General features: G+C 32.4%; 2 protein-coding genes across 3 annotated transcripts; both read right to left on the reverse strand.

The window, feature by feature from the left end:
• Nucleotides 1-555: 555 nt before the first annotated feature.
• LOC132718197 (uncharacterized) lies at nucleotides 556-7,744 on the reverse strand. 2 transcript variants are annotated; one of them, XR_009624055.1, is made up of 3 exons: nucleotides 7,360-7,744; nucleotides 2,340-6,765; nucleotides 556-1,408 (listed from the first exon to the last, which is right to left on the reverse strand). XR_009624055.1 is itself a non-coding variant. In XM_060701847.1 (2 exons), the coding sequence occupies exons 1-2, from the start codon at nucleotides 2,611-2,613 to the stop codon at nucleotides 876-878; spliced, it is 807 nt and encodes a 268-aa protein (XP_060557830.1). In that variant the 5' UTR covers nucleotides 2,614-3,158; the 3' UTR covers nucleotides 556-875. The 2 variants fall into 2 exon arrangements, 1 of the variants encoding a protein (XP_060557830.1); XM_060701847.1 differs by lacking the exon at nucleotides 7,360-7,744 and having other exon boundaries at nucleotides 2,340-3,158.
• A 2,617-nt stretch (nucleotides 7,745-10,361) lies between these two features.
• On the reverse strand, nucleotides 10,362-12,026 carry LOC132718210 (uncharacterized). The gene is made up of 2 exons (XM_060701856.1): nucleotides 11,609-12,026; nucleotides 10,362-11,153 (listed from the first exon to the last, which is right to left on the reverse strand). The coding sequence occupies exons 1-2, from the start codon at nucleotides 11,889-11,891 to the stop codon at nucleotides 10,747-10,749; spliced, it is 690 nt and encodes a 229-aa protein (XP_060557839.1). The 5' UTR covers nucleotides 11,892-12,026; the 3' UTR covers nucleotides 10,362-10,746.

The raw sequence follows: 12,026 nt of genomic DNA on the forward strand, positions 1-12,026 counted from the left end.
CAGATTGGGTTCAATTGATAATATATTTTTTGAGTCAATACACTCGGATAATACTAAAAGATATTTAGATGTAGCAGAAACGTTTTTAAAAACCGTTACACGATCGAAAATATACGCCGCAATCTGCGGTCCCGTTCTCGAGTTCCTATGGTCTGTACGAGGTTTACCTAAACTGGCCGGTTTGGTAATCATATCTTTAATTCTACCTGTACTAATGGTTTCATGATTTACACGCTAACTTATCAATACATCGTGCAAGATCTTGGCTATAGTTATATGTTGATGACTATGAAGGTCAATAGTGCTTTAGATTGATTTATACACATTTTCTCATACAGTCTTTATTTATTTACAGTTGTCGTTCATATTTGAAAGGAGCATAATTTAGGTGACCGTCTTCCTTTGGGTTTTGTTTAAGGTCTGTGGGGTCAAGGTCAATGACGCTAAAATAGATCTTTACACAGTCATTTGCCGTTACAGCCTTTATTAATGGATTGATGTACTGTATATCTGGATAGTCCAGAGTTATTAAGATAAAAGTCACAAGTGCTAAAATAGAATTTAAATGTTTGCTTATTCAGCCTTTATTGTTTACCAATGTCTTTCAAATTTGATAGGAACATACTGTTGACGATCCTATATTGAATCGAAAAAAAATGTATTATATTCAAAATATCTCAATAATTAAATAATAAAGAATTTTTCTGTTATACACGATTGACGAAAGAAATGCTCCCTTCTTTTGTAGGTACAAATCTTGTAATAACACAACTAAGTATGTATCATTTACATTTTCTTTACCACATGCGCTGGAATTGACAAAGTAGACAAAACGTTTGCATATTTTGGAGACTCACGTTACAGAATGCAAATTTCTATAAAGTTGTTTTGCGCATTAGACAGTTATCACATAATTTCAGTCGCTGTAGAAGAAGTCGAGTTTTCATATTTGCTGGTAAACTTTCAAAAAGTTCTTTGCAGGCGTTTAATGGGCATTCTGGCTCCGATTTCGTAGCTGCAGTAGAATTTATTGACTCGTCACCAAGAGATCCCTTGGATACTTTCTCCTCGATATCAATTTTAACAGTAGGTGCAGACTTACCAAAATTAAAGGATCCATCAAGTTCAAATGAAGATTTTTTCCCTGACCCAGTAAACATGTCATGCCCGAATCTTGCTAAAACGTCAACAGCGTGTGCAACAACGTCGTCGTAGCCAAGAGATATCGCTTTAATCAGTATGGTCAGACATGTCCTTGCATACGTCACTCTATTTTCGTTACTTAGGACTTTTACAGCAGAATCAACTTCCGATGTTAACCATCTTTTCATCACATTTTGGCATCTCCTTATTGAAGGTTGAATTTGGTATTTTTCCACAAGAGTGACGACTCGCAAAACATTTTTGCCTATTTAAAAGATAAGAAGATATGTGAATTTATTTTATGCTTTATTCATGTTTTATTGTAATATATCAGATGATTATATTCTGATAAACCACTAGTGAAATTTATAAAATATAATTTTCACTGTAGCCGGACTATATCTGAATGCGGATGAAAAGAAAATCATAACTAAATGGAAAAACAGGCAGAAATAAGTGCCGTCATGCGTCAATTTTGCTTCTTTAGGAAAAGAAAGTCGATGTCACCATACATCATGTTAAAAATGTAGCAAAAGTAGAGAAATTTAACAGAACTATATTTCAAAATTGATGATGTGACGTCATGATGTGATGACGTCACAAAGGAGAATGCGCGACGTTACGCGGTAAAATCAGTAAAACAATACTTAAAATCACTTAAAAAGCATGAAATAAAAAGAAAATTTATTTGTTTTACATATAAGATTGAAATACATTTCATTCGTGAACACCAGCTATTATATTTTCACTCGTGGCTCTGGTGTTCACTCAGTGAAATTATATTTCAACCTTACATGCAAAACAAACAAATATCCTCTATATATTTTTACTTGCGATGAAAGTCGAACAATATCTTAATTATTATATCTGAAAATATAAAATAACAAACTGCACATAATTATTTGTTTTGTTTTTATAAACTTGTATGTTGGTGATTTGATTTTCAAATATGGTTCAAGTATATAAGATACCGAATGTTCACTAACTGTAACCTACATAGTTTGTAACTAAAAAATTCATTTCTAGTAGTGCATTTATTTTATTTTTTATAATAGAAATGTTTCTTCGTAAAAAAGAAAAGCTGATTCACGTGATTAACGACGCTACACATCGTGGTATGTCAGTGCAACAATATCTACAGTATATAAAATACAGTAAAAACAATGTTTATGTATCGCCATGCAATAAATACTTACTATCAATAGGTTTATGTACTCCCGGATGTAACATCAACAGTAGCTCTAGAAAATCACTTGAGTTTTCTTTCATTTCAATGTCTTTGGTTTCTGTCCCTCCATATTTATCTTTAAACATCTCTTTAAATACTGGTGACGCATAACACAAGAAGTTTTGTGATACATATAGTTTCTTACCATCATCAAAAGTGAAAACAATTTCATCAGAACATTCCCCACTAACCTCAAAATGTTTCGTCAATGAAACAGCCTCACAACTTTCAAACTTATCCATAATTTTTTGTTCCTTTACACAGTTTTGTAAATATTATACAGTTTTCGGATAAACACACAGCAATCTAAATCGAAACTACACAATGTCTGTTATAAATACACTTTCTATGAAAATGTAAACATGTACATAGCATTTTTAAAAATCGAATAGTTTTTTGTTTTCTTTTTCGGAAATTTTACAGCAAGATTTAAGCTACCTAATGTATGTTTCAATGCACATTTGTTAACACTTAGCATTATTAAAACTAGAATACATGTAGTTTTAAATCTTTTATTTTAATTGTTTTCCCAAAGTTTAATAGCGAGATTTTTCTTCTACGAATTTAAACTAAAACTACCTATGTTTGCTTAAAATACATATTTTATAAGAATATCTAAATGTAGCATTATTAAAACCCGAATAGGTCAAATTTTATAATTTTCGGTAAATTTAACAGCAAGATTTGTCGAATGTACCTGACCTCTATCACACATTAACATTTTTATGAAAATATATGCACGGTGCATTTTAAAAACTAGGTCAGTACTGAATTAGACATTTCTCAAAATCTAAACTGAAACTACCAACTGATAAACATTATTTTATCTCTGTACTCAATCTGGTCTGTCAATAAAGAATAAGAGATTGAGTTTTATTTTATACCTGGTGATTCGTTTCTCTCACTCGTGATTAAGTACTTCAATTTGTTTGTTCATTGAGATTGTGCAACTATTTTCTTTTTAAAAATAAAAAACACACGCTCCCGTCATACACTGTTCATAAATTTAACAAATGTTAAGCCAGCATAACTTTCGGGCCAAAGCAACGAAAAGCTGAAATGCTTATGAAATGGTGAAAATTATCTATTGACAGTAATGGAAACGACAAAATAAGATAAACAAGAGGACCATGGTCTTGATATCGCTCACCTGAATATAAAAGCATATATAAAATCTAAATATTGAACTGTTATGATCATAAAATTCATATCTGTATCTGAAAAAAGTGCCCTTGTAAAAATAAAAAAATTAATTGCTATTTTTCAAAGAATACAATAGTTTCAAAAGAAGTCACTAGTTGCTATACACAATTTATGGTTTCCTTGGAAGTCAGTGGGGACGCTATGAAATTCACGCTGCAATTGAAAGATGTTTGCTATGAATGTGACTGGTTGCTATAGAAATTTACAGTTTGCCCTGGAAAGTTAATGGCTCCAAGGTGAGTCACTTATTGCTTTTGGAATGTAAGTCTATAGCTACTATGGAAAGTTACTGGTTGCTATGGAAAAAATGTGTTAACATGGAGTCACTGGCTGCTAAAGAGAGTAACTTGTTGCTATGGAAGTATATGGTTGCTATGGAAAGGAAGTATTGTAATGGAAGACTATGATTGCTATATGAAGTCACTGGTTCCTATGCGAGTCAATGGTTGCTATTAAAGGCACTAGTTGATATGGCAAAGGTTGCTATGGAAAGGAAGTATTGTAATGGAAGACTATGATTGCTATATGAAGTCACTGGTTCCTATGCGAGTCAATGGTTGCTATTAAAGGCACTAGTTGATATGGCAAAGGTTGTTATGGAGGTCTATATGAAAACACTGGTTGCTATGCATGTCAATATCTACTATGAAAAGTAATCAGTTGATGTAGAATGTCACTGGTTGCTATGGAATTGCATGGCTTTTATGGAAAGTCACTGGTTGTTATGGAAGACAATGGTTGCTAAGGAAAGTCAATAATTGCAATGGAAAGCCATTTGTTGCTACAGAAAGTCACATGTTGCTTAAGAGGTATATGGTTGCTTTTAAAAGTCATTGGTTTCTATGCTATTCACTGGTTGCAATGGGAAGTCATTGGTTTCTATGTAAGTAAATTGTTGCTATGAAAATCTAATGGCTACCATGGGATTTAATGTTTACTATGGAAATTCACTGGTTCTATGACCCCGGGGCGGGGCCAATTTTGACTCGAAGGCTATGATTTGAACAAGTTTTGTAGATGTCCACAAAACAATGTTTCATGTATAATATCTTACATAAGGCCCTTTTAGTTTTTAAGAAGACATTTTTAAGTATTAACTGTAAAAGGAAAAGGCATGCCCCCGTTGAGCCATATTTGACCAAAGAGCTTTATTTTGACAATATTTGTAGAGGCCCACCAGACAATTTTTAAACCAAATATCTAATCTAAAGCATCTTGAATATTATAAAAAGAGACTTTTTTTTACTATAAACATGTAAGGAAAATCAAACACCACCTGGGGCGGGACCAGTTATAACCCAAGAACCATAATTTGAACAATTATTGCAGAGGTCCATCGGACCATGTTTAATACCATTTGAATATCTTAGCTAAAGCCTCTGTAGTATAATAGAAGAATATTCTTTTGAATTTATTATAACATATAAGGAAAATCAAAGCGCACCCCCCCCCCCCTGGAGCGGGGCCAATTTTGATCTAAAGGCAATAATTTGAATAGTGAGCTCAGATGAGCTAAAATGCAGACTTTGTTCAATACAGAAGAAGGCTGAAGTTGAAAAGTAGAAATTTTAGCAAAAATGGTTACCGCGCTATCTGGCATTATTATCTTAAGTAAAACGGCATGCATATATATAATGTGCGTTCTTTTTCATGTCCTTCTCCAGTTATTTGTCGGGTACAAGGTAAATGATTTAGACATGTTTTTCATTTCATTTTAGTGCATATCAAAATCAAACGCTGGTGTTCTTTAATAAATATTTTATTAGGTAAAAAAATAACACGAACTTAAGCCGGTGCTAGGGGGCGTGGACGGTAACTTGCACTTTCCAGTACCGTCCATGAACAGGCTCAATCAAACCGAGCCTGCAACATTTAACAATTTTGCCGTGTTGATCTATCGTTAGGGATTCTGTTTTTCTCTATTTTAATATTTGCTTTATTTTAGAACTATTATGATATTAAATATTAAGTAACAAAAAAGCTTTCAGTTAGTGTTACTAGAATTATTATTAGTTTGTTAAATTAATACAAAATATTATACGATAATTTCAAATTCACGTTGTTCCAGGCAATTTAAAAACAAAATTGTTTCAGGCATTTTATAAGCAATTAAATATCATAATGAAAATTAAACATACATTTCTTGACACATAGTTTATTTTCCTGCGAAATAATAGTGAAAGAGTTGTTGTTGATAGATATGTAAACAATGGTAATTATTTGGTTGGTCTGGTCCCCGCTAGAATTATCCCTAGGCCATTGACAAAAGTGACTTAAAACATTCATATCTATAGCATTATATCATTTACATATTTTCATAAGAATCAAACAAAAACAACTATTTATAGATCTACTCAACTTAAGGCTCCCACGTTTGTAAACGTTATCATGAATGCTAAAAACTGAAACACTACCGTTTAAACGGTGATACTTCTTTGTGTTATAAAAGTCATTGTATTCATATTTCCAATTTGATTACTTACTACATGTACTACGTTTGATAAAAATACAGTATAGGACACACTGCAATGGAGTCGGGACAAACATTGTATGCTTGGGAGCCTTAGATTAAGTCATATTAAAATATATTAATTTCAGGTGATAAATTGTATATTATTTTGAAGACTGGTTGACTACGATACTTTTACCATCACTTAGCACTTTGCGCATGAAACAGTCATCACATAATTTTAGTCGTTGCAGAAGTAGTCTAGTTTTTATATCTTCTGATAAACTATCATACAATTCTTTGCAGGCGTCCATTGAATCTTCTGTACCCGAATTAGTCGGAGCCGGAGTAAAGAAATTGAAGCTTTTGTCATTTGTATATTTGATTTCTGGTTTTTCATCCTTTTTACCAAAAGCCAAAGAGACGGGCGGCGCCTTTGAAAAATTAGATTCTCCGAATTTGAATGCAGGTTTTGTCATAACACCAGTAAATACGTCAAAGCCAAATCTTGCTAAAACTTCTATTGCATGGGTGACAACGTCTTCATAGTCCAGAGCTATTGCCTTGATTAATATATTGAGACATGTTTTGGCATTCTGTACCTTCTTTATATCACCATCTTTAGAACAAGCAGAATCAACCTCTATAGACAACCATTTTATCATTACTTTTTGGCATCTTTTCTCGAAGCTTTGTATTTGATACTCCTTTGCAAGAGACACAATACGCAAAACGTTGGTACCTAAAACGATGTAAAATAAAAACACAATGTTTATTCTATAAAAGTTTTCAAAGGGAAGTTATGAAATTGAGGAAGGATGAATGATAAAATAACTCAAGATAGCACTATAATATAGTAATAATCATATTCCGAGAATCAAAGCAATGCTCCGGACAACAGTCTGAAAATCAAAACGGGCGTTGATTAAAACAAATGATAAAGGGAGGTAATTAAAGTTAGAAAGGACAGCCAACATTTTCGAACACTACGCTTCTTATTTTGTTATCTTTTAACTCTGTTTGTATAAAACATTTCTTTGATTTATTTACTAATATGGTTTTAGACAAAAACAATAATTTAACAATGAATGATTGAAAAATGAAAAAGAAATGTACGTCATCAACTATGCATCCAATTTGCTTGACCTTTCCATTTACTCCATGTAACCTTCTTTTGGTGTTCGTATACGAAGCACAAGTAGAATTATTTAATGTTGTACAATTAAGTAATCTTTTTTTAACTCTTAATCAATTTCAATATTACCTACAAGGTAACAGCAAAAATATACAATTTGTTAAAATGTTTCTTATCACAACAAAGTAAACACAAACTCACAATCAATTTGCTTCTGCACACCAGGATGAAGACACGAAAGCAGCTCTAGAAAGTCACCATACACTGCTCCTGACATGATAACTTCTATTTCGTCTGGTTCTTTCATTTGAAACATAGTCTTAAAGACAGGAGAAGCATAACAGAGGAAGTTTCGTGAAACGTAAAGTTTCCTCCCATCATCAAAACACAAAGAAACTTCATCTGAACACTCGCCACTTTTAACGAAAGGCGTAATTTTCTCAGACATAAGATTCGATAAACGTTCAGATAAATCCATCATTGAAACTTAATTATTAGATATTCAAATATCAAAAGTGATTGTACTATAACAATACCGAGAAATGTGTACATATTTTTAAAACCACATTTTCTAAAAACAGAGAGAGAACATATTTTCAGAAAATTGAAACCGAAACTTGAACAACTTATCAACGCAATATTGATTTTATATAACTTGATAACGAAGCAAGAAGATAACATTATTATAGCGAACTTACAGTTCAGCAAAAAATAAAGGTTATAGGCATATCTAATACGTCAAAATAAGGTCGGCTAGAGATATGGTGTGTATAAGAAGATAAGAATATGGTGTGTATAAGAAGAATATAAGTAAGGTCAAGTTTGTCAGTAAAGAGAAAAAAACATACAAAAAAGATAAGCCCACTCTTTTTTATGAATATAGGGAAATAAAAGCTTTAAGAATAAACATTAATGATATGCGACAACAAAAGAAATATACATAATATGATTGTATGTTCATTTAAGATATTTATCATGGTAAGATTTAAGCTTTCCTTCAAAGCATTTGTTGACAATTTAATTGTTTCTCTTATTGGAAAGTTTTGTGAAAATGTTGAGATATCACAATTGCAATTAAACCGATTCACGAGTTTTCGTCTTGTACGTCAAACTTCGGATTAGGAAAACGAATACCAAGATCGAGTACGGTGTTTTGGTTTTACCTTGACGACAGTAAATAAACAGATAAGGTTATAACAAGAAGAGGTTTGTGCAATCGGAACTCCTCGAATTTTATTCATAATAATCTCGGTTTTCATTCAAAGAAGTTCTTCCACGTGGATTTAGATGGAAACAAAAACAAGTGTTTGCAATATTTGATAATGTATGACATTAAAAGACAATAAAGTCTAGTACAGCAACATTATTATTGAAAAAGCGTAATAATAATCAATTTAAAAGTGGACAATGATGTACAATAACGACCAAGTCCAAATTAAGTCAACCGGTATACAATTTGTAACTTCTGTTTCTTAAAACATAATTAAAATAAGCTTACAAAAAAGGAAAAATTTACTTTTATGTTTTATATAAATTTACTTCAATTGTGTATATATTGCTATATTGGAATAAACTTAGTCAAAAGCCCCCACCCCCTCCCACCCCCCTTAAATCATTAAATAACTATCTCATTACATTTTTAGTGATTTAGCCAATCGGATCATCCTCGTCTATTGATAGTCTCGGAGTTAATACGGATTAAAAGCAGTTCTACCACATGCAGAAACAGGGAGTGTAATCTCCGATAAAGGTAAACGAATGCATATATTCGACATACCATAGAAAATAAAGTCTGTTTCGGTACAATTATGATAAAATATGCCTGACAAACATTTTTAATTTATATATGCCTACTGATAAATTCAACTCGATGTCAACAGGTTGGTATGTTGTGCCTTCGGTTTCTACAACCACAATAATAAGTATATAAATAATGTATTGCTTGCTTTTGTGAATTCACTTATTTTAGATGGACTTTAATTTATAACCTGATATATTGGAAATAAACTTGCCAACAGCTCCAAGCATTAAATATCTATCTCTTTACATGTTTAATTTGTTAGCGTTGGTTAGACCGAAATACCGCATCCGGTATGTGTATTGTATGTGTATACTTTTGTGTTCGAGGTCCTTTTCCGAAGACTGACGAAAAAGTCCGAAAAGTTCCAACTGGGAAAGAGGTATTAGTTCATTTTATTTTCTAATGTAAATGTCAACATAAATTTAGTAAATTTAAAGATTTGCATGTTGAAGTAAAAAGTATATTATTTAAATGTTAATTCGGGTTCAAAAAAAATAAAGTACTGTATTATTCTCTGTTTACTGCTAAGAATTGCAAAGTTTTCCTCGCTGCAAGAAAAATACAAAAAAGAATCTAACAAACAAAAAAAATGCTTTTATTAGTGTTATGAAGTTCGCTTTTCAAAAAGATAAATTTTAAAGATTACTGCTAGTTTTTTAAAAGAAAATTTCACATGGTTCTGCAGAGACTTCCTGAAACATTTCAGAAAGTGCCAGTGCTATAATTTTACATAATGGTACAATGCATATTAGTCAATGTTAAGTGATCTGTGTAGACTTTGGGCAACGGATAGACTTGGATACAAAGTTTGATAGAGTCTATAATTCATGAAAGATACTGGAAGATGCTACGCCTTTAACGCCCCCTAGCACCGACCTAAACAGTATTTAAATGGTAACATAATTACGTACATGAGTAAATGACCCCGGGGGACAGGAAAGAAAATACAACACTGAGATAAAGTAAGCAGCTGTTAACCAGCACTTAGCGCTGCTGTTGTGAAAATAAGAATTGGAAAACGGAGAGGATCTTCAATATGAATGTTAAACTACGTTATGTAAAAAATACTCTGTTAAAAGTAATACGCCTCACTGCGTATTGTGAGGAACTGTGGAAATATCTAAGTACTGGTATCATAGTAGTTCTACTTTTGTTCTATTAGCCGCCATTAGTTGCATTACTGTACTTTATTAAGTATTTCTCTCTTAGTTTCATCACATATCTTATGTATTCTTTTGTGAACATGTGCAGTTTTGCTACTTTAGAGTACTTTTTAGAATAGGAATAACGTCTCTATAACAAGGTGAATAATTAGTAAGGTTTTTTTCAAATTCATCATGTATAATGATGGTGGGGGGGGGGTGTAATATAAAAATCATTTGTAGCATATATAATAAGCAGCCAATTGAAAAAGATTTTAATAAGACATTTAGATATCTAATTCTTATAGAGCTAAAAAAATGTATTTTGTATAAATATGATTGGCTATATGCAATAAAGACTGAGAATATATTTATGACTGAAAATAAAAAAGTGGGGTAATAATAATAATAGTAATAAAGACTTTATTTAAAGAGGCAACATAATTAGGCATGCCCAGTCTTCCCTATGAGCCTCTAGATTAGCGTTTTTCATCATATCTCCTTTAAGTCCCTTTGGCCAGATGTCTAAAACATTAAAATACTCATCGGACCATATCTTTTAAGAAAATCATAGTGACTGTACAAAATTTCATAAAGAAGGGAAGAGCGGATGATCACTTCACTGGCCAACGGTCTATTCAATTATTATGCATCACAACGGTTTAATCTTGCGGATTGAACTTTAATCTTCATTTCATCTGGTAGGTTGCAAAAGATTTGTGCACAGCTTTCTCTGTGTGTTAAAGGATCATCATCGCTTTTTTCGTAACTTGTTGTAAAATGTACCCCAGTAAATGATTTAGACCGACACAAGGAGATAACCTCAACTGCATTGTTGATCAGATCTTCATGACTTATAGCGGCCACAAGTGCTAATATCTTCAGACACACTTTCGCTCGTTTGTATTGTGTAGAGGAAGAAACATTTGCATTTGACTGGATCGAGCTCTGTGTTTCTTGCAACCAGACTTTAATAGTTTCTTCACATTTGTGTTTTATAACAGTCATGTGATATTCGTCAGTCAATGGCAGTATACAAAGGACGTTTGAACCTGTAATAAATAACAGTAATGATTTCAAAGTAATTCATTCTATGAAAAATGTAAATATTTATAGCCGGTTTCGTATCAGAATGCTGTATAAGCTTTAAACGTGGTATGGTCACCTGGCAACCTGGTGACGACATTTTATCAAAAACTGTTATCTTATTAAAACCATATAAAATTACACTCTGAATAAGGAAAAGGAACACTTTCTGATATCTCTGTGCATCTATATGGTGACCGATTTGTGCCATTCGTACAAGTAAACATGGCGGGGCGCGGAGCAAAAACACGCTTATTAGCGGTGGCGCGGTGCGAAGTTTAAAACACGAATGGCGCAAATCAGCCACCATACATCTGTGTCTTGAAAATTAATTTTATAATTAAAATACACTTAGTATAAAAGACAAAGACGATAGAAAACCGGCAAAATTGATTTAAAAACTAATAATTAATTTACTTACGGTCATCTGGTTTCAAAACAGCAGGATGTATGCACAACAATAGCTCTAGCATATCCTCGTATTTTTTGCCCTTCAGATTAACTGTTTTCTCCTCGCTTTCTTTGAAGCCTTCCTGAAACATCGCTTTAAAAACTGGAGAAGCGTAGCTTAGAAAGTTTTTAGACACATACAATGCATTATCGTCATCAAATTTTAAGGCTATTTCATCTGAACACTCTCCAGTTTCAACAAATGGTTTCTCCTGGTTAAGAGCTTCAAAATGTTCAGGCACTAAAGAATCCATATTAAATTCTTCTTTTTAAACAGGTTTAGACGGATAATGACAAACCAAAATATCGATTACGTGTATATTCGTTTATGGTATTCATACAACTATTTACAAGATTGTTGATATAGACGATAAACGATATTTTTTACA

Source organism: Ruditapes philippinarum, unplaced genomic scaffold, assembly GCF_026571515.1.
Source record: "Ruditapes philippinarum isolate M1 unplaced genomic scaffold, ASM2657151v2 ctg3062_1_1_1_1, whole genome shotgun sequence".
Classification (NCBI taxonomy): Eukaryota; Metazoa; Mollusca; class Bivalvia; order Venerida; family Veneridae; genus Ruditapes; species Ruditapes philippinarum.